Here is a 22,679-nt window from a genome sequence, read left to right on the forward strand (position 1 = left end):
AAGCAGAGTCATTAAGAGCTGTGTCAGAAGGCCGAGCCCCAGCAGACAGAGGAAAGGACAGAAGAGCCAGAGCAGCTAGACAGTAATGCTGGGGTGTAGCAGCAGTAATGGTCTTTCACTACGCTATACTTCACAGCCAGGCCTCTGACTGACTTCTTAACCCATCTGCATGTTGATCTATGCTCCTCACTTATGGTACTTCACAGTTTGAGTCCAAAATCACTGTTACTGTGTTTTCCTTTGTTTTCTTAATGCTGTTACCAATATATTTTTGTTTCTTTGCCAGTGGAAAACAGAAACTGGAAACAAAAACTAAACTGAAAAAACAGAATAATTAACAAGTATATGCATCCAGGCAGGAGGGTATTTCAGGTTTTTATTGCTTTCTGTAACTCTAATGGCTTTGTCTCCAGGAAGTGTTACTTGTGCATTATAAAATGGAGATGTTGTTCTTTCGGAGGTCTCCCCTCCTCCACAGGTGACCGTCCTTCACTCCAGGAGCAATTAGTGCATTAACCTACCCCTTGCCTCTTCTATTGCACAAGCATCAAACCAGGGAAATGGAACCTGGTATATATCTCTTGTGATGCTCTGGATGAGACAGTTCTGCAGCACATTCAGATTCTGCCCTTCTTCAACCCATTATGCTGCTTTTCACAGCTGAATCTCTTTTGGTTTGGTTTGGTCATTCCCCTTGCCCAAATCCTTGTTTCTTCTCTACTTCAGCGGTGATCCCCCTGACTGACTCTGAACACAAGTTGCTGCCTTTGCACTTTGCGGTCGATCCTGGGAACGACTGGGAGTGGGGAAAAGATGACAATGATAACACCAGACTGGCCAAGTAAGACCTTTCTGTAACATTAGTATTAAGCAGTAGAATGTCTTGAGCTGCACCTGATTGAAGTACTGGGAGAACTGCCACCAGAGAGGACTTTATTCATGTGCTCTGGTGACATGGGAGAAGACATGGGTGGGTCTTCAGCTGATGGTCACAGTTCAAGCTGCTGTTGCATCTCCCCCTGTTAAAAACTGTTGCTTTTTCTTTCAGGCTTTTTGACTGACTGTTTCCTTCTTTTTTCATCCTTAGTTTGATTCTGTCTCTTGAGGCAAAGCTTAATCTTCTGCACAGCTATATGAATGTAACATGGATACGCATACCATCTGAGACACGGGTAAGGTGAACCCGCCTCGGTCTAAACCGATGAGGGATACAAGGCAGGGCAGGGTGTTGTGTAGGGTCAACTGCAGGAAGCATGTGAGTGTCCCAGCAGCAGCGACAGGTCACTCAGAGCTCACTGTCAGTGCAGTCAGATTTATAGATTTTTCTGGTTATTTGTTTTAATACCAGAATCGCTTGTGTATTTTGTTGCAACTGGTACTCTGTTCTGAAATGTATTTTTTTGCTTAATCTTTCTGTTACTTATTTCAGTCATCTATGTAGTTCAGAAAAGCCTTAAAATAGACCTTTTCTCACCATTGTTTTCTCAGGACTTTGGCTTGCTCTCCTAGTGCCACTGTCAGGTCACCAATCCAGGTCCTTTCTCCTTCTGAGAAAACATTGCACCCCGAGGCAGCTCCCGGTTTAGAGTGGCTGACAAAAGGCTGCAGACTGGCACTGAACTGGAGCCTGGTACTCTAAGAAAGATATTTTAGAACCATGCCCAGCTGGCACCTAGTCAGCTGCAAATATCTCTGCAAATTACATTGAATTGATTGAGGGGTTAGTCTGGAGGCAAAAGGTTGCTAGGAGAGGATGGAGGTGATTTAGACAGCCCACTCAGATGGAATTTGAAAGAAGAAACAGAAGACAAAAGTCAAAAGGATTTAACACGCTGCAAGAAAGGAAAAATCCATTTTTTTTACAGTTTCTGTGGTGGTAGCTACCACATCAGAAAAAGGAAAGCCAAAATGGTCCTGTAGTTGTAAACTGTGAGCCTGAACCTTGTGTTACCTCTCCCTGCTTTGCACTTGCCACATGAGCATCGTCAGGTCACTTTAGCACTCATTTTCTCCTCTCCCAAGTGGGGATAACAGCTCTCCTCCCAGGGATTTTGTGGGGTGGTCAGGGACTCCATAGAGACAGAGAACAAACACTTAAGTACCCAAGGACAAGAAGCAGACATTCATTTCTGCACATCTCCAAAGTCTTTTTTTCCCTTTTTTGTTTTCCTCATTGTGGTTAGTTACATGCTTCATATTTCTCTCTAGCAGATTTTAGCATCATAGTGTTTGAAAGCAAGACTAGATTTTGCAGGAGAACATGAACACAGACCCATTCTAAATTATCCTAGGATCCTCGTTATTGTGTTTTCCAGAAATATGGGGTTTTTACCTAAAACACACAGTGGAACTCAGACTTCTGACACGAGCTTTATCTGCATTATCTTTGCAGTAAGGATGAAGGTACCTCACAGCATTCCTCAGTCTACTTGTTGAGGTTTCATATTCTAGGCAAGATGTTCAGCTCTGGTGCATCCTACTTGTGATTCCCACGCACCAGGGCCCCGAACAATGAATAAAGTAATTTAAATAGGTTGTTTTGAACATGATGAATTATGAAATGTCGCTATGTACAGGTTTGTGTGCTGCATTGCCCTTACAGCTTTCAGCAGAACCTCTCTTCCCTTCCATGACAATATTGTCAGTTTCTTTCCATGCTTGTTGAGGCAGCCTGTACTGTAAATGCTGCCCATGGAGTGGCCAATCCCTGTGTGCTGTCCAGCCACTCAGTTGGTCAGTACAAACAGGGAGGTTGTGCTGCAGCCTCCCCCTCGGCAAGAGCACTAACTTACATCTCTCCATCACCCAGATACTGATTTTCACGGAACCCCTCTGCATGACTGACCTCTGTTGTACAAATGTGCTTGAAATGAGCCAAAAGCTACTGTACGAACAAGCAAGATACGTAGCACAGGCAAATAAGCTTTATTTGGTGAAGACAGGAGGCTAAAAATGTCAGTGCATAAATTAAAAAGTACATTTTAAATTAATGTCAAAAACCATACTGGATTTGGGGGGAGGGGGGCGTTAGGGTTTTTTTGCACCAGGTCCCTCTATGAAACTGATCTTGCTGTATCTAATTATAATTACTTTTCCATAGCAGGCCCCTTTGGCTCAACCAGAATCCCCTACAGCTTCAGCTGGGGAAGATGTTCAGTCTCTGGCTGACTCAATGGACTCGGACCGAGATTCCATCTGTAGTAATTCCAATGGCAATAATGGCAAAAACAGTAAAGAAAAAGAAAAGGACAAGCAGAGGAAAGATAAAGACAAAACCAGGACAGATTCAGTTGCCAATAAAATAGGAAGCCTCAGTAAAACCCTGGGAATTAAATTGAAAAAGAATATGGGTGGTCTTGGAGGCTTGGTGCATGGCAAAATGAGCAGAGCCAATTCAGGGAATGGAAAAAATGGCGATGCAGTAGAGAAAGTCAAAGAGAAGAAATCCAAGTCTCGAAAAGGGAGCAAAGAGGAGTCTGGACAGTCTGCAAGCACTTCTCCGTCTGAAAAGACCACTCCATCCCCGACCGACAGAGCAAGCAACTCACCCATCGAAAAGATGAACACTAAATCCTTCCCTGACAAGCAGTCGGACCCGTGGAAGTACAGCACTGATGTGAAACTCAGCCTCAATATTCTGAGAGCTGCCATGCAGGGGGAACGAAAGTTCATTTTTGCTGGCCTTCTTTTGACCAGTCACAGGCATCAGTTCCATGAGGAGATGATAGGCTACTACCTGACCAGTGCACAGGAGCGTTTCAATGCAGAACAGGAACAGAAAAGAAAGGATGCTGAGAAAAAAGCTGCACTGAATGGATCATCTAGTAGGAAACTGGAGGCAGAAGCATATTCAAAAGAAAAATCAGAAACATCTCCTCAGGATAGGGCATCACCCGTCTTGCCTCAAAGCCATACAACTCAGCTGGTTTTAAAATTTAAAGACCGCACTAGCCCCACTCCTGGGTCATTTTCTTCACCAAGTAACGGTGCTAAGAAAAGTGGACCCATTCCGGTATCTGCCCACTATAGCCATACGCCACCTGTCCAAAGGCAAAGTGTCATCCATTTGCATGATGTCAACTCCAAGCCATCGAGCTTCCAAGATGATACGTACAAGCCAGTAGTTGGCACCTTAAAGACCTGTGCCACCTATCCCCAACAGAACAGATCACTGTCTTCTCAGAGCTATAGCCCAGCCCGGATATCTGGTATCCGCACAGTGAACACGGTGGAATCACTGAGCTATGCTATGCCTACTGAACACAAGTCTCAGACATACACAAATGGGTTCAATACTGGTGATATTAGAGACTGCTTAGAATATGCTGATGAGGATGCTCCACAGACCTGGTTGAACAATGATAAAAATCAAGGCAGAAGCACAGTTTGCCCAATATATTCCATCCAGCAGAACCGCTGTAAGAAGGAGAACTGTTCCTTCTATGGTCGTCCTGAGACTGAAAATTACTGTTCATACTGCTACAAAGAGGAGTTAAAGCGCAGGGAGAGGGAAAACAAGGGACACAGGCATTGAGGATGCTCCCATGACTACTTAGTTTTACCATTTTCTTACTTACAAAGTAACAGTGTGGAATGGCAGCAGAAGGAATCCTTACAAAAAGAATAAAGGATTGATAAGTAAATAGCGTCTAGCTTTTCGCTTTTCCAGGGCAATGAGGAAATTATAGGATTAATTTCTCATAAAACAAAAATATTATTTTCCATTTTGTCAGTGTCTTTTTTACATGTACTGGTAAGCTGAAGGGTTGTTTACTCCTTTGTCAGTGCTGTGTATATGTTTGGTCAAAAATTTACTAATGGTGCCTGAATTTACACTGATATCACTCAGGTAGTAGAATGATCGGGGAAAGTCCTAATACCGGAGATGTGGTGTTGTAGTAGGGTAGTGTCTGCCTGGCAGCCAGATGAAGTTCTATAGCTATTATGAGAGTATTTCTTTCCTCTGCAAAACCTAAATTTTTCATAGCCTTTTTTTTTTTTTGGAGGGTAGTGATTTGCATACTGCACATTTTTAACACGGCAGCATATTGCATTACTACTAACGTTTGTAGTCGCTTCAGTCTGGAATGGAATGATGCTGGGAAAATGGGAGTGAAAGGTCTGAATTCAGGAGGGCTGTAGCTCTTCCTAATTTGAAGTTTTTACCACTTACTTCTATATTTCTAATTTAAAAAAAAAGTAGATTTGAGCCACTTTTATTTGTACTGAATTTTTAAACAGGCTTTATATTATGATTTGCAAAACTTCACACAACCAAACCCCCTCACATAGTGGAGTTTTGGGTGCCTGAATTTCAGCAGTATTTTCATTGCTGTTAAAATGGAGAGAAATGTAAAAGTAAAATTCAAATATTATTATATTAGACTTGGAAAATATGATAACTAGCTGGGAAACTGAGGATCATTTTAGAGCTGAATGAACTGCTTGTCAAATCAAATGTATTGCATCAATTGATCCCCCTAGCCATTGCATGAATTTAATTGTTTGTTCATTCCTTTCTCAACATAACTGTGACAGTTATTGTGAACCTGACTACTCCTGAGGCTTTCTGTTGGCTCCACCTCTTTTTGAGCCTTCTCCTGGAGTGAGTTGCATACTCCCCAGGAGGTGGCAAGATGTCTGTAGAATACCTCCAGTGTGACTGGCAGCTCCTAGCACAGGTTTGCACAGGTCTAATATCCAGATATTTCCATAAGTATTTGCAATACTATTGAAAATAGAAACAGCTCTTTGAAATAGACACCATGAATACTGTTAAAGTAGATGTGTGACCCTGAGGAGTTCTCTTGCATATAGTACTACCCATTTTTGCAGCCCTCCACCATCAGCCAACATAATGTAGTAAGAAGAGCTCTGTAGTCATTACAGCTGTAAGCTGTGGCTCTTTTACTCTACACAGAGAGCTCATTTTCTACAAGTGGTTCACGTGTTGCCTTTCAGACTGCCTATTCTGCTTGCTGAAGGTGCAGAACATGAGTTCTCCCTTACTCATGATGGAATAGCACTTCTCTGGCTTGGAAAGAAAGGTTCTTTGCCAAAGAGTCTTTGTTTCTGATTCTTTTCTGCTGTACCCCATTTTTTACTCTTGCCAAAGGTGGTACTATTTCACTTGTGTGCAGTTAATCCCAGTTAGCCTTGAAGCCAAGCCTGAAGTAGTCTGTGGAATGAAATACAAAACTTAGGCTGACATGCGCTGGCCTTCAGGGAGCATGTAAGCTTGTGTTGATGTCCCACTGAAATCTGTAGAGCTGAGCATATACTGAAAATTTACCATATCTTTAGTTATTTTGCTGAATGGGAGGTTTAAAGAATGGTTGCAAAATAAGTCTATTAAATAGCCGCTCCTAGAAAGTCCCAGTCTGTGCCATGTTAGCTCTTCCATGAACTACCTGTACTTCATATTTCTTGTTGTATACTGAGCATACCTTGAATGTGACTGAATTTGCATTTTTTCACAAAAGGGAAATACTCATGTGAGTAATGAGAGGTTAAAACTCCATGAGACTTCTGTCCTTAAGGTAAGCACATTCTATCCCCTTGTCTTGGGTAACTGTTGTGATTACATGGAAATTCTGTGATTGCAGGTTATGCTGAAACAAGATGGATTATGTTAAACCACATCAAGTATACTTGATTGTATTTCTCACTAAGAAAACTGATAGGATAAAGAAAAAACATATTTATTTAAGCTGTGCTTAAGAAATAGCAGATTAGCAACAAAACACACCAGCCCAGGTATTTATATCAGTTGTGTCCTTTCTGAATTAGGAAAAGAGTAACAGCACAAATGTAAAAATAATCAATTCCCATGAGAATTTGTGTTTTCTCTCTTCTCAGAGTTGTTTCTATAGAATATCGACTGCTCACCAAAGAAAGAGGAGTGCAGCTGGTCAGGATTTAGATAAATTCCTCTGCTCTAAATTAGTGACTAGATTGTACCTGTTTGTTAGATTATTTTGAACAGTTGCTCTTCTGAATAACAGGCTTGTCTGAATAGGACACTGAGCTTGTGTTCACTGTTAGCCTCAAGTCCCTTAGATCCTGTGATATTTACCACTACTGGATGGCTCATTTTAGATTATCTATGAAATACTGACAGAACACTTTTTAGTTGTGCCTGTTTCCTCAGAATCCTTTTCTTGGTATATCTTCAGTTAATTTGCTTAATATTGCTGGTTTATTTTCTAATACCCCGCTATTCTCTTGTCCCTTAAAGTCTGCTACTGAAGAGAAGGTGCAGGCCTACACCACGCTTTGCCAGTTAAAATCTACCCACCATTTCCCAGTGGTTGTCCTTTTTTCTGGATAAGTCATACTCTGAGTTTGGGGGGTTTTTCTTTCTTTTTTTCTTCCTGAGGGGTTTGTGGCAGCTGTCTGAAGGAGATTCTATAGCTGGTACTAAACAGTCCAGATGTGCAGAAACAGTGCACCCTCCTGAAGAAGCCCATTAAAATCCCAGTAAATCAGGGTCTGGCTGTAAGAGGAAAATTTCTGTCCCTTTTTTTTTTTTCTCCAGAGGGAATTCCCCACTGCTTGTGAGTTGCATTCACCAGCCTGTTGTGTTATTCCTGGGTGTGAGGGGGAATAATCTTCAGACCTCTCAGAGCTTGTCAGTGTTACCACGTAGTCCAGAACCCTGCTTTGGTTCTGGAGGACCTTGTTCATCTCAGCTGTTGGCTCAAGTGACCACAATACACATGCATGCTTTTGCATTTGTGTGTGCTTCCCCCCCAGCCTCCTTGATAGCAAGTCAACAATTACAACTGTTGTCAGGATTTCAGCAGTACAGACTAACTCCTGGGAAGGCTCCACCTTCCCAGAACAGATCCAAAATCACCAGGAGATGTTTAAGTTGGAGGAGGCTGGAATTTTTTAATGTGTGAATGTGTAATTTTTCTAATTTAAGATGGACCTATTATGCAATTTTTTTTTTACTTTGTTCATAAACTGTGATACAGAGGTCTGTTGGTAACAGAGGATGCTGTATACAGAATGGGTCTCAGTCACACTTTATATTAAGTTTCCATTAAAGTGCTGGACTTTACAAGTACTTTGTCAGATGCGGGTGTCAGTTGTAGCACATGGCTAACAAGCAGCTCATTCAGAAGGTGGTGTAGGTTATCCAAAGCAACTTCAGGTATTTAGGATTTTGGAACAGTTAATTAACCTTTTGTTATTATTGTTCATTAAGCCTTATAAATGCAATGGAAATACAGTGTGTGACCTTGCTCTCGTTAGCAATTAATTCTATATCCCTAAGTCAAAGGTTACATTAATGGAATGAGTGAAGGGAGGAGCCTGCACTTAGAAAGTTTTGTGTTGTTTCTTTGTTGTCAAGTCTAACCATGCCAACTGAACTGTTCAGAGCAGTTGTTTCTGCAATTGCAGAGCCCGTGGTGTGAGCAGTGTTCCCTGACACACACAGAGCATTGAGGGGATGTGCTCAGCGCGGGTTTGCGCACCGCTGGACTGCAGGTGGAGTCAGTCTGCCGAGGCAACACCAGTCCTTGCATATAGGGGCGTATTCAGGGTCATCTACTTCTCATGTGATGGATGTGTAGATATCAGAAAATGAACAGCACAGATCTGACAAAATACTGCCCTCTGGTTCTGCAAACAGCTCCACTGGTGCTCAACTTCCCCAATGTGAAAGTCTCCCTGACATCCCGGAGACTGCTCATTTTCTAAAACTTAACTCTTAAGAAGCAGCATTCATGTTTGTAGGATCAAGGCGTTAGCCTTCAGCCAGTGCTGGTTTCCCTCAGGCTGCCTGAACTTACTCTTCCAGTGGGAGGATGGATGAGAACTTTGCCTGAGGAGCAGAGGGAAGCCTGAAGCCTCTTTGGGCTCCATGTGTTGTCCTGAAATCTGTGGGCAGGATCCTATTAGCAGTGGGGGCCTTAAATCAGGTGCTTCATGGACACGAAGTATTACAAGCTGAATGTGAAAGTAAAGTACAACCTTGTAAGGAAGTAAGGTCTGATAACACTGGGAATATTTTGCACAGGCAAAAACCTAAATGTTAATAGAAATCACAGTGACCCAAAATAAAGATAGGTTCAGAGAAGCAAATCAACAGATGCTGACTGTAGATGGCTTTTCAGCTTAGTGTATTTTATGTGCCTGTCAGTGTGTTTGAAGAGCATTTGTTTTACGGTATGGCAGCTTGTTCAGAGGATCACCAAACAGTATCTAGCATAGAATTTAAATTATTTCAGTAACAGACACTAGCATCTATTTTAATTTGCACATTAACTTCCAGTGTATATGACTGAAATATTGTATTGTTAAAAATGAGAGAAAACCAACACAAAGGTGTTTGTAAAGTATGTTCTGTTTGTAGACTTAAGGCTGTATTATGTTGGGATTCTACAAGCCAAGTTTAAATTGTAATATAGAAATTATTTTTATATAATTTTCCAAATATGCTACAGAGCAATAGTTTGCGCCTTTATTATAAACAGGGTCATCATTTCAGTAGGTTGCCTTCAGAAATGCTGGTGGAAATTACCCATGAAAAGAAAGCTTTGTAAATGTACTTGTTGTTTCTAACTGTCTGTCATGCACATCTATAGCAGATACGAGCTGAATATACACTTTTCTTTTAATTGAAAAGCTTTAAATTTTTCTTTATATATTTTGATACAACACTATTCCTCCCTATTTACTACCATGCTTTCTTCCAGTGCCTGCCAATAGCCACTTTTGTAAGCAGCTTCTGAATAAAGACTCATCTGGAAAGTTTCCTTACCGAATGAAACATTTCTGCACAGACATTGATTGACTTGGGATGTTCAGTATACACCCTCAATCCATTGGAGTAGAATTGCTTTGCCTTTTTTGAAAACAGAATCAGAGATTTGTTATTCCTTCCAAATGAACATCAAGAAGGAATAGCCAGTGCAATCATTTAGCACCTGTGGGAAGAAAATCACTCTAGATCAAAGAAATGTCATCCTCTAATTGGCAGGTACACTGTGTCTTAATATAGGTATCAACTATGCGTTAGCTTCTTGCAGATTAAGGTGTTCAGATTTAATTTCTTCATAGTTCTTTGTACTGTATATAGCAGTAACTTGTGAACTGTGCAAAAAAGATTTGCAAACTAATGCATTTGTTAAGTTAGGCTTTAAAATTCCATATTTTTTGTGGTTTAGTTTGTTGGGGTTGGTTTGTTAAGGTGTGTACTGCAACCAAAATGGTCAAATCTAGGTGCCCAACGTGAAGGTTCTGCATCTAGGTTTCTCCTAGCAGAGAGGCTGGTTTTAAGATATACTGAGCATCAGTTTCTTTGGGAGCAAAAGCTCTTTCTTGGTTTTGGAAAACCAAGTGTGTATTTCTCCAGTGTGTGTTTGGGGCTTTTCTTTATTGGTCTACACTTCTTTTCAGTCCATGGAATTTACATTTTCTCTTTAACAATTTTCCATGTGTGAACAAGTAATTGGACTTACTCATAAAGTGATTGCTTGAGTGTAGAGAGACTTGCCTTGTACCAAAACACCATGTAATTGTCCATTTAACTGTTGCATTCTTAACAGAGCTAGTGTATTCCACTGATTTTGTAGGGATGTAAGACCTTTTTTTCTTGGCTATAATGATCACTCTGGTTTGTTTGGTTGGGTTTCTTGCCTCTCAAGTGAATATGCTGTTCTGATTGCTGTTTTATCTCCCATTACCTGAATGCAGGCACTGTACCAAGAGAATTGAAATGGCTGATGCACATTTGCACTGTGGAACACGCGATATGGGTAAAAGCCACCATGTTCCAAACAGCCTTAAAATGATGACTCTCTGGGGATTGAGAGTCACTTAACTGGATGCAGCCTCTGTCCCACTTCCTCATTTAACCATGACTGTAAAACACCCTAGCCTGCTGTGTGGTCTGCAGAACTGTATGCACAGTCATCTGAGTAACGTCTGATCTTAAAAGAAAGGTTTCTTTAAGAAATTGTAATTACTTGATGAGTATCAGGAAACCTCCATTAAAAGAGAGGATAAGGGTAAAAATAGTGAGATTATTATGGCAACCAACACAAGTAACCATGTCACTGAAATACTAAAAAGAGGGAAAATAGTTAAAGTGTATCAAAAACTATTTCCTATCACAACTGGAAATTCTGTAGCTCTTCCTGTATTCTGGGAACACGGAAATGCTGTTTTGCCATTCATCTCTGCATTGAATGTAGTCTCTGACTGTGTTGCAGAGGTTTGCTCTTGGGGAAGGAGGGAGAAAAAAACCATCAAATTTTCTTTCCTTCTTAAACTAAGTAAATTATACTCTAGTGGCAGAATCCTCTGAGCCTGCACAAATACGATCCCATGTTAGAACTAAAGAGTACCTAACTCCTATGAGTTGTGTATTTAATTTCCATTTTGTCCCTTTCAAATGCTGGGGTTTTTTATAAAAAGGGAGGGGGGGAGTTTAAAGAATAAGCTTGTGTGGTAGTGACCCAGTTCTTCCTCTGTTCACATGCAAAATCAATATAAACATGAAAATGGAATGATCCTGGGGTTGCACTTTCCCTCTCAGGCAACTGGAGTGGTAAAAGCTGCCTGTTTAAATCCCATGTGGCTGCTTTGCCACATAATCAGAACCCCTTGGCACAGGAGCTTTGATGAAGCCTGACAGTGTATCAGGAGCCTGCAAGCCATGGCCAAACTAGCCAGAACAGAGTAAGTCTGGTCATTCTTGCCTTTAAAACACATATAGTTCATGCTGGCCTGTGGTGTCAGAGCAACATCTTTTCAGTAAAGATGAAGTGGAACACTGCCTTGTTGTCATTTGCCTCCAGTTTTAAGTAACAAAGCCTCTTCCCCATGCTTTTGGTTAAAATATGCAGGACCTGTAGCAGCAAAACATGGCACCTCAGGCTCAGAGAATGCCCTGCATCTCCTTTTAATGGGCGTGCAATCAGGTATTAACTGAAACACAGCCATGCGAGCGTGACAGAAGCGCTCTTGTCTCTAAACTTTGCAAAGTGTGTGCACTTACATTTTAATACTAACAGAAATTAACCAGTGATTGTATTGTTTGTTTGCTCAAGATTGAGTACTGTAAATACAGTCTTTGTATGATGCACATAGTGTGTGTACAGTACAAAAAATGCTTTTCCCTCGGAGTTGCTCAGAGCTTTGCATGCACATGATCCATAAACCAAGGAGAACAAACAGGATTTAAGCCTAGATTAAATAATGAATGTAATGAGCTACACAGACCTCACCAGCTAGGAGTTCCTAACCATAGTATTCCAGGCCAGCTTTGACAGTTTGGTACAAAGCTGTATCCCAGTGATTTAGATCAGGTTTGTGCTCTGTCCTGGGAAGGAGTGATTCCTTCTGTATCTTTCCGAGCTCCTACCCTGCTAGTGAACCACGTTTCAGATCTGTGTGAAACTCTAATTTTCTCATTGGAATCTGTCTAGAGCTTTATTTCACACTCAATTTTAGGACAAAAAATACTGTTACAAACTTTCCATAATCCTTGAAGTTGACTGTTATGTGGCTGAAAGACTTTGTTCTCCTTGGAAGGCTTCGTTCTTCCTCATGGATTCTTGTGACTAACATTTTTGTATGGAAAAGTGGAATGAACCATTGAAAATATTAATGCTGTTTACATGTATTTCTGCCAGTCAGTGTGCTTTATCTTTTTGGTTACACAATTCTGTGGTGTTAAAACCTAATGCCTCTCAGATACGGGCAAATTCTGAAGGACGGCTTGAATTATTATACCCAAAAGGTACATGTAGCTAATTCATCATAACTTTATGATTACTGTTGTATAATATGCCCTCCTCAAGTCACTTGTATATCTTTTTTATTTCTATGGCTAACATTTTTCCTTTCATCTTCTACTTGCTTAGACAAATTCTGAAGCTCTTTGCCCTTAAAACTTGGGGTAGATTTTCCAGTACAGAAGATGTGGCTTTCTCAGTTCAGATTGCATGCAGAGTGGTTTGTCTCTCCAAACATAAATTAAAATAACAGAGATGTCACACCCTTAGTTTATAGAAGTTCATTTGCTCATTAACTGAGGGTCTCTGCTCAGTTCTAACCAAAGCTTATAATATGAAGTTTAAGAAACCAGGATAGGTGATGTGTCTCTTTCTAGTAACCCAGCAAGCTCAGCATTCTTAAGAGTGCAGAAATGTACCATAGATGGATTCTTACTTGAAGTCTGAATTTCAAGGAGAGGGAGTGCTTGGCTCTCACTGGGGCTTAAATAAATGTTAATAAGGAATAAAGTAAGTGTGGGTGATTTCTGCTGGCTAAAAATTCAGGTTCTTGGGAGTCTTACCACCTTCATTTTTCAGAGTCAGGATTTGAGTTTCTTGTTGTCTTCTATAAATTTATACAAACTTAGCAGAGATTGATTTAGGAATTCAGTAAACAATAGAAATATCGTAAATTTATTTACAGCTGGAGTGACTTCAGGTTTCTCTGTTTGACCATTTTCATGCAAAACTTTTATCCTATATGAAAGAAGTGGATTTCTCTTTTCCCATGTCCTTCCCTATTCATAATTTAAAGACACGATTGGTTGGAGTCCCTTCCATCTGCAAACAAACCAGTTGATCATTGTTAAGATGACTGCCATATTGTGTTTAAATCCATTGTTCAAAAGAAACAGGAGCATTAATTAATGTTGAAGGATAATGATTTTTTTTTGCTGTGAAGTGTGAATTCTTGAGAACCTTTTCTACATGCAGGTTTCATTCAAATTAAATTTAAATGTCATTTTTAATCTGATCCATACTTTGACAAAGATGATGTGCAAGAGCTGTTTTTAGCGGTTGGATTGTTACTTTGTAAAGTATTAAAGCACTAAACCAATTTTTGCAATAGGTAGTAAAATTTGCTTTTGTTTTGAAAAACTTCCAGTTACAACTGTTGCACTTTTTATAGCAGAACTGTATTTAATTTCTTTCTTTTATGAAAGATTACTCAAAGTAACTGATAGCTCTGTAATCTGTGTGAATTGGCTTCTCCATTATTTGAAAGAGAGAGAAGTTATAATGCCTATTCAATAAAATTAACTTATTTCTAAAGTATCTGTATGCTTGAATTCTTGTTTGTGGTCTCTGTGTGCTCTTCTCAGTGTGTGCTGGAGAAACACTAAAGCCTAGAAAAGAAACTGGGCCCCAGGAGCATGCTGCGCACCCAGGGAGGTTAATTGGTTCATCACAAGCTTTCATTCTGCTGCCAGAGTTCACTCCATTTGATTTCAAGGTTAATTTGGATCAATTGGGTAACGCTGACAATCTGAGGCAAAGGCCAACAGTCAGGCACTGCCAGGCCTGCTCAGCTTTCATTTTCACGGAGTATTCCTAGTTCCCAGGTTCCAAAGGCACAAGGCTCCCCCGTGCAGAGGTACAGTGCTGCCAAGCCACTGTGCTGCTGTACAGCCTGGGCTGTGATTGTCACTGTGAACGTCATCAGGGCACCTGTGAAGAGGCAGCGGGCAGGATATCTGCAAACAACTATGTTTGAACTGCAGTGGTTTTTGAGAGAGCTCCCGGTGCTGCAGAAGTCATCTTACATGTGGTAGGTAACTCCGGTTTCTGCCTTTAGATCTCATTTCATTCTTGTCTGAGTTCTCTGTATTTCTCTTTGAATTGTTTGTACCCACTGATGGGGCCATCCCTTGACCTCTGTGTTAGGGTAAGCAGATTGTGCTTCCCAAGGCTGTTGTGAAGGTTTATTTGCAGCTTCTGGAATGCAGTCTTTCTCATGCCTGTGCTTCAAATCTCCTCTGGCCTTTTAACAGCTTCCTTGATCTGGAGATATCTGAATGAGACTGAAAGCTTTTTGTGAAAAACACTTCAGCTCCAAAGAGAATTAACTCACTCAGACACTGCTGACAGCCAATAATTAGACAGCCTCTCTTCTGAACTAGATTGATTCTATATAAGAACTGACAGTGTCTGTGTGTCAGCACAGGTTTATTTCCTAACTGAAATTATTGGATATTTATTCATCTTTAGTCTTTCTGGCCATAAGATGTACAAGGAACTCTAATTCCTTGTTCTTCCACCTAGTATTTTTCAGAGTCATTGCTTCATGAGCTGGAGTCCTCCATCTGGTGAGTATAGCCAAGTTGTTTTCCTAAATACCTGAGTTAATTCTGATTGTAACAAGCAAGCTTGGTTTGTTTGTACCTAGTTTACTAAGCAATCCACATTACTCTGTACTAGCATCCAATCATTTAATCTTCTAATGTTAGTAATGATTCTTTCAATCACTTTCTCCTGCTGACTGATAAAACTCTTAGCATGGGGCTAGGCCTCTTGAGACATTGGATTGGTAATGAATTACTTATCAGATAAACTTCAAGTAGTCTAAAGATGTTTGAAGAGGCCTATTTCTACAACATAAACTTTTTTTTTTATTTTACCTTTATTTCTTTCTTGATGCAAGTTCCATATTAACCATTTTCTTACTGTGCCTATGTTCAAAATGTGTGTAAACAGTTGTTTGACATCATTTTGAATTTGAACTGGGGATAAATCAGTAAAATATCTGGAGAAGGGAGAGGTAAATCTTTGAATATGTTTACCTGTTCTGCAGATCTCCAAGGTATCCACCTACTAATATGGCAACCCACCCTTAGGACTTCTTTCTTCCTTCTTCCTTTCTTCATGATGCTGTACCTAGAGACAGAAAAAAAGCTAAGAGTCACCATACCTAACTCTGGAGGTTATGGGCTTGCTCAAATCTGCATTTGCTAGCGTTTTCTTAAGTGGTAAGATCAGTTTCTAGGAATATGGTTCTTAAACAGAAGGACATTGTAGTATTAAACTTATCTGCCTGGCTGATGGATACTGGAATTATTTTACCTTCATTGCAGTGGCACATGAAATAATCCTTGAGCACTCTGTTTTGATTTAAAGACCACAATCATACAATTGGTTTAATATGATCAGACTCCTGAATCCTTCTAGAGCTTTAACAACTCAAGAGCTTCAGGAAAACGTAGGGCAGACTTGCTTGAAGAACTGAAATTTACACTTAAGAAAACATGTAAAGACTTCCCTGGGGGAAGGACATTAAAGCAACATAAGGCTTTACTTGCTGAAATCAAACATTGGCTGGCCTCCCCAGCGGGCATCCTGGCCAAGATCTGAATATTTGGATTCCCTCAACTTGCTTCAGAGGTTTGTTTCCCTTTCATGGTGTGCTCAGAACTGTCATGGATGAGTGTGCAGTCAATCCACAGGTTTGGAAAACAGCATTTCAATTTATGCTGCTTGTTGCTAATCTCTCTTATTAAAAGCATCAAAGAGGGAAATTGGTGTTAGTAAGTAATGACTCCTTTGGGTCACCCTGTCAAATGGCTCTGTTTTGAGTGACCCTCCTCCTCTGAGGGCTTGCTCACTGCATTAACCCACACTACAGTTGCCCCTGGACAACCAGTATCAGTTAACAACCATCTACTCATCTCCAGCTGTGGAGATGCAAGAAGCAGTGTTGGGATCACATACCACAGCATAGAAACCTGGTGATAGATGCTAATTTGTAATAGCATATTGTGCTGAGCTCCTGCGGCTGGAGAGATGTCTAGAGAATTCCTAGTCTCATTCTGTTGTGCCCCATGTTACACTTGCAATGTGAAAATACTGTTTTTCTGCACAGCTAAATGTCCCATCCCCCTGTTCCCTCAAGAAGGTCATAAAACCATCTGAGTAAAAAAGCCATGGTTCTCAGAGCTGTGCACAATGATACTGAATTTACTTTCTTCATTCTACAGCAAATTATCTGCAGGGTGCTCACAGAAGTTGAAAATTGTTGGAGGGACTGGAACGAAAGCAAGGCAGACCTGAGCATCCATACCTCTTGTGCAAGATTCAACTGCATGTAAGTCATGGTATTGTAATTCAAGGAATGTTTGGGTTTTTTAAGTAAAATTAATTAGACTTCATCTGCCAATTTTAATAATGAACTAATGATTAATTAATTAACTTAATGATTGTTCAATTCAAGTGAGTAGGAAGGAAGCGGAGCAAATGGCAGTGGCTAGTTTAGGACTCAGTTAATGCATTTTAATGATTACATATGTGAGTATATTTACTACTTAGGTGCTTATGGGTAACGTTCAAATGCCATAATTTATGTGAACAGAGAAGAATCATGAGTTTAATTTGATATCAGCATCAGTTGTAAAATCTGTTACTGACTTATCATCTACACAATATTCCAGGTAACTCCCCCCAGTTTATATCCTGGGCATGATGTGCTGTGGTATGGAATACCCCTTTGGCTAGTCTGGGTCAGGTGTCCTGTCTCTGCTTCCTCCCAGCTTCTTGCGCCCCTCCTCACTGGCAGAGTATGAGAGACTGAAAAGTCCTTGATCAGGGCAAGTGCTACTGAGAAACAACTAAAACGTCAGTGTATTATCAGCATTGTTCTCAGACTAAAGCCAAAACACAGCACTGCACCAGCTACTAGGAAGGAGAAAAATAATTGCTACAGGTGAACCCAGGACACTGGGATTTAATACAGTAAACAATGCTTTGCAGAATTAATTAGGTTAATACATTACCAAGCATGTTACAAATTTGCCACCTGAACTAAAGAATTAGTAGGGTCAAGAGAGGATATGTGGAGAGCACATTCTGAAGCTCTAAGGCAGGACTATGCTGACAAGCAGGCAGGGCTAATTCTGCTTCAGTGAATCAGGGGATCATTCCTCTGGAGCAGGCTCTGAGTAAGGAGGAAAGTGCTCGTCCTGTGCTCACGTCAGCAACCTGTGCGTGTCTATGAGGTACCCACACATGTTGATGGCAATGGCTGTTGTTAGGTACATATCCCCTAGGAGCTGGATGTACTCACAAGCAGAAGATGACTACGGAAAGGTTTAATTCTTCTATACGCAATGGTAACACGAATGTTGATAGATGACTGTCATAAGGCTGAGGGATGCAAATCTAAACAACTGTTGTTAGTAAAATAATAGCTGAATTTTGAAAGCATTTCACACACTGTTCCATCACGTTTTGGCTCTCATATCCAGGAGGGTGTGGTTTTTTTTCTAAGAACCTCCCTTCTTCATAAAAGAGATTTTCTGACCTTACAATAGCCTTGTTCTTCAGGCAGTCTATTTTAAGGGCCTGGCGAGGATACTCAGTAACTTGGCTGTGATTTTTCTCTCACTGCCTGATGCCATGCACAGGACTGGGCAGAGCCTATGCCAGTTGTTCTGGAGGTCCCATCGAGCTCCTCCCAAAGCAGAGAAGCTGGGAGCCTCAGCACAGCTCAGGACTACACAAAAGCAGCCAGACTATAGCTGTGATTTAAAGCTGGGCATTCAGCTGTGCTTCATTCCTGTTTAGCAACAGTTAAGTGGTGAAGTGCTGTCTTCTTGAAATGCCTCTCCTCTCTTAGCCAATACCGTGTAATATACAATTTTTACAGTAATCTGTAGCATATTTTTATTCCTGAAATATGACCCCTCCTTTTCAGTCGTCTTTAAATCACAGCAATTTTGTGGAGTCCAAATTTTCCATTCTTGGGTTTAAAGCTTGATTTTATTTTTTTTTTCCTTATTTCCTTCAGTATTAATTATCCCTCCTAAAAATAGACAGGCAGAGTCCAAAAATACCCAGTGGAGCCTTAATGGAGGGTTTCTTACAGCTAAGCCAACAGCCAGGCATGATTTATTCACCCAGCCCCGTTGTTTGTGCAGCCCCACCCTCCACAGGGTTCCTGTTTCCTGGGCTTGCTTCTGTTCACTCAGCCGGGTTACTCAGTATTACTGCATGCAAGTGCATGGTAAGGGGAAGCCATTTGATGGCTGGTGGTCAGGAAAGCTGGAAAAGCTGGGGAGCCCTGTGGCTGCTTCCAAACCCTCAGTCTCTGGGAGCGACTCCTCTCCCATGGGGCGAGAGGTGGATGTAGGTCTTTTCTTCTGAGGCATCTGCAGGCAGCCCTGCCTGCTGCCCAGGAGCACGGGCATCTCCCTTGGCCCTGGTCCCATGAGCAGGGCTCACTGCAGCAGCCGGGAGGGATACACAGTCCTGCACAAAGCTTTCTTCTTCCCGTCAAGTCATCCCGTTCCTCCCAGCAGGCTGCAAATGACCTCCCGAAAGAGGGAAAGCTGGGGATTGGCTTTATGAATTCCAAGTTAACAAAAAGGCTGCGTGTTAAACCAACCCTGCCAGGATGTGACAACCTCATGGGGCCTTGTTGTCTGTGATAGCAAAGGGTTTGAGAGTTCTCAATACACAACCGAGAAAATGGACTCGTCTCAGGTCTGACGTGGTGAATCCTGTGTTTTGGTGCAGGAAGTTATGATACAGCCTGGAGTGGGGCCAGCCCCGTGCGGGGGTGCCCATCTCATTACTCCGTTCTGGGAACATAGTTGTGATGTTGATTTTAGCTGTATGTGAGCTTCCAAGTGTGGCATTTTGAGAGCCCCAGACTGACATCTTCTTGCAGAGGGTGGGCCATAAGGCTTGAGAGAAAATTTACAGGGTCTTTGAAGTGCAAAGCTTTGAAGTTTATGAAAGGTAGCAAACGCCTGTTGCAGTTCATGGTCTGTGGAGAATCTGGAGGGTAAGACTTTAAACCAAAGAGAACGAGTAACGCATCTACAAGTAACAGACTGGGGAAGTGTGGCTTTCATTTTTTACCTGTTCATGTAGTGGAAGGTGAGCTCGATTCAGATGTGTGTATCAAACAACACTGCTGGGCTGTTCCCAGCTTTTCTTCCACTGGGAAGCTCTGAGTGTGCTCAGACTGCTGACATGAAACGTGTGTGGTGGAAGGGGGAGGGAGGAATTTCTCTCTTCCCGTTGCTATTGTGTTTTATTATGTTTTGTGTCTGTTCAGTTTGTCTCCAGGATCAGAGAAATGACTCAGAAAGTTATTTCCACAATAGGAGAGCATGGGAAAACGCAAACATTGATCTCTTAAAGACACACAGTCCTGTTTATTACATACTGACATGCCTTACCTTCTAGTCTGTTGGAAATACTACCTGAGCAACCTTACTCCTTCCTCTAGACCCCCATTTGGATTTTGCACCTTACACCTTTCTTTTTGTATTAGAAAATTACACAAAATTGCCCTGTCCTGTACTTCTTTCTCATTTTTCTATACTTGCCTTCCCTCTCTTTACCATACCTTGCCTATTTATAGCACCTTTCATCTGTTTGCCACAGCTGTAAATCTCATTCCTCTTACTGTGTTGCCATACACCTGAACCTCTCTAACCAGCACCATCTCTCTGGTTGTCAACTGGCCCCTTTTTCTCAATGGTGCTCTCTCATCCACCCATTGGAACTTTTCCCCTGGGAGATTCCCCACTTGTACCTGGTAGGCCTTGGGAAGGGCCCTTGGGCTGACTCTCAACAAATCAGCTTGGGCAGTGTAAACCTGTGCGACCCTTTGGCATGTACCTAACAAGCTCTAATGCAGCAGGCTCAGACCTGCTGCCATGTGCTCAGGCAGGCACATTAGCCACTGATGCAGAGAAGAAACATCAGCTCAGCAGAAACCTGCCAGCAACAGCACCTTACAGCCCTTCTTAGCCCAGTCTCTGATGCCACCCCCTCTTTTCCTGTTGAACATTTGCTCCAGCCAGTGGAAACCAAAGATTAAATCAAGCTCTGCCAGTACCAACCAGGTAGGACAGGTCGATCCTTTATTTACAGGTATGATGCAGCAGCAATTACGCTCCAGAGCTGTTTTCTCCTGGTGAGGCAGTCTCATTGCTAAGCTCAGTGTTCAGGTTTCGTTAGCAGACCTTTGGGGACTGATCTTGCCTAAAACCCCTCTCAGGTTTTTCAGATCTCTCTTGTTCACTCATCTAGTATTTGATTTTCTCCAGACTTGTATAATGCAAACTTGTTCTCTGAGTTGCCCAAAGCACAACTCTGGCTCCCAGTGCTTCCCTCTTCCTCTCTTGCTGCTCAGATGTCTGGGCATCCGAACTCCCCTCCCTTGTCTGGAGCATGGACTGAGAAATCTATTAAAATAATCCCTCACTCTTTATACTGTTTGCTTGCCAGCAATGCATTGTAGCTAGACAGACATGTGGGCTTGCCTGCTTGAATCACTGTTTGACTTAGCTTCCTCCTCTACTGCTCTTGGAAAAGATGATGCAGTTTCTGGTCATCTTTAGAGGTGCTGCCTGGCAGCTCCACATGTATTTTGGTGCAGTATGAGGCTTTCTGGTCAGCTGCTGGAAGCACTCGACATGTCTTTTTGTCCTCATCTCTTTTCTGTTTCAACCTCCATCTTCTCCCACTTTTTTCTCCGTTTCTATGACTGTGTATTTATATTTATGGCACTTTAATCTCTTGCAGTCAAACAGCAAAGCATGCTATGGGTGTGGTTCCTTGAACAGCTGCGGCAATGAGCCTGAAGAGGACTGCTTTGAAGACAGAAATCATATGCAGGTCAGTGTAAATAGGAAAATCCCATCCTAATTCCATCAGTGATATTGCTTCTCTTCTGAACTGATGGACTAGTGCCAAGTCCGTGACCATTTCATGGCAAGTGCTGAGTCACAGGCAAAACAGAAACCCATACATTTAGCAACCCGAGAGGAGAAGTTTCTTTTGAAGGTGAGAATGTGTGAACCTACATGTTTCAGAGAGTGTGGGTGTCTGGGTGGGGAGGCACATAACATTACAGTACCAAGGCAACAACTCCATAATTAAACTGAAAAGGAAGTGTAACCTTTTGGAAGGATTTGTTTCTCTTTTCTTCTGGAAAGGCTAGAAAACAGTCTTTGACTGCTCTTTGGTTATCAGACGTAAGATGGATCCTTCATGTAGGAAGACTTCATAAACGCTACTCTTCAGGGCCTATTTTCATGAACAAACCAGTGTTCAGAAGTGATGTGTAACCTGTACTTTCAGGATACTTCAGACTCACTCCTTCACACATAGGAGGAGCAAGAGTCTGTATCAGCTTTCTCCAGCATCAGTGAAAAAAGACTCCTCACCATCTTCCCCCCAGTACAAACACTGAATTCAGACAGAACAACTGGCTGGAAGACCAGGTAGTGGCAGAAGCCAGACATGTCACACTAACCTTTCCAATAGGAACCAACTAGCAAAAAGCAACCAGACTTCTACAGCAGCTAGAACAGAAAACCTAACCAGTCTGTTCAAGTGTGAAAATTGAATGGGGTGACAAGGATACCTGGGGAAGCATTAGGGCAAAGACTGCCAGGGGCAGGGGTGATGTTAGTTACTTCAGTGGATCTGAAATGTAAGAATTCAACAAACAGACTGATACACAAGGTCTGCAAGGGAACTTCTGCTCACTCAGGTATTAGATGGTTTACCAGGATTTTTGCTTGAGGACTTTCACAATCCAAATGCTTCAGAGAATCCCCTGCCTGAGATTTCCCAGTTCTAACATGGACATTGAGAATAAGCAGGAAGAGGCCATGTCATGCTGGTGTTAACAGCAGAGAATGAAACTCTCTTCACCTGTGGCTTTCTGCTGGACAAGAGCACTTTGTCTTGTATTACAATGAGAGCTCACCAATAGTTATGGCAATCCACTGCACATGCACAGAGACTGTTACACTCAGATAACAAGCCCTTAGATACTGCACTAGCACAGTTAAGTGTTCTGTTACTTAGTGAGCTATAAAATAGCAGTTGACCACAGACACATACAGATATACAAGCGAATGGTGCATGGGC

General features: G+C 41.7%; 1 protein-coding gene across 1 annotated transcript in view; it reads left to right on the plus strand.

The window, feature by feature from the left end:
• The window catches only part of OTUD7A (OTU deubiquitinase 7A), a 44,752-nt gene extending 40,218 nt beyond the window's left edge, over nt 1–4,534 (plus strand). Inside the window, 3 exon segments of the mRNA XM_013128194.2 lie at nt 727–841; nt 1,088–1,172; nt 3,101–4,534. Of these exon segments, the coding sequence (XP_012983648.2) occupies nt 727–841; nt 1,088–1,172; nt 3,101–4,534 (1,634 nt within the window).
• The last annotated feature ends 18,145 nt before the right edge of the window (nt 4,535–22,679 follow it).

The sequence above is a fragment of the Melopsittacus undulatus genome, chromosome 9 (genome assembly GCF_012275295.1).
Source record: "Melopsittacus undulatus isolate bMelUnd1 chromosome 9, bMelUnd1.mat.Z, whole genome shotgun sequence".
NCBI lineage: Eukaryota > Metazoa > Chordata > Aves > Psittaciformes > Psittaculidae > Melopsittacus > Melopsittacus undulatus.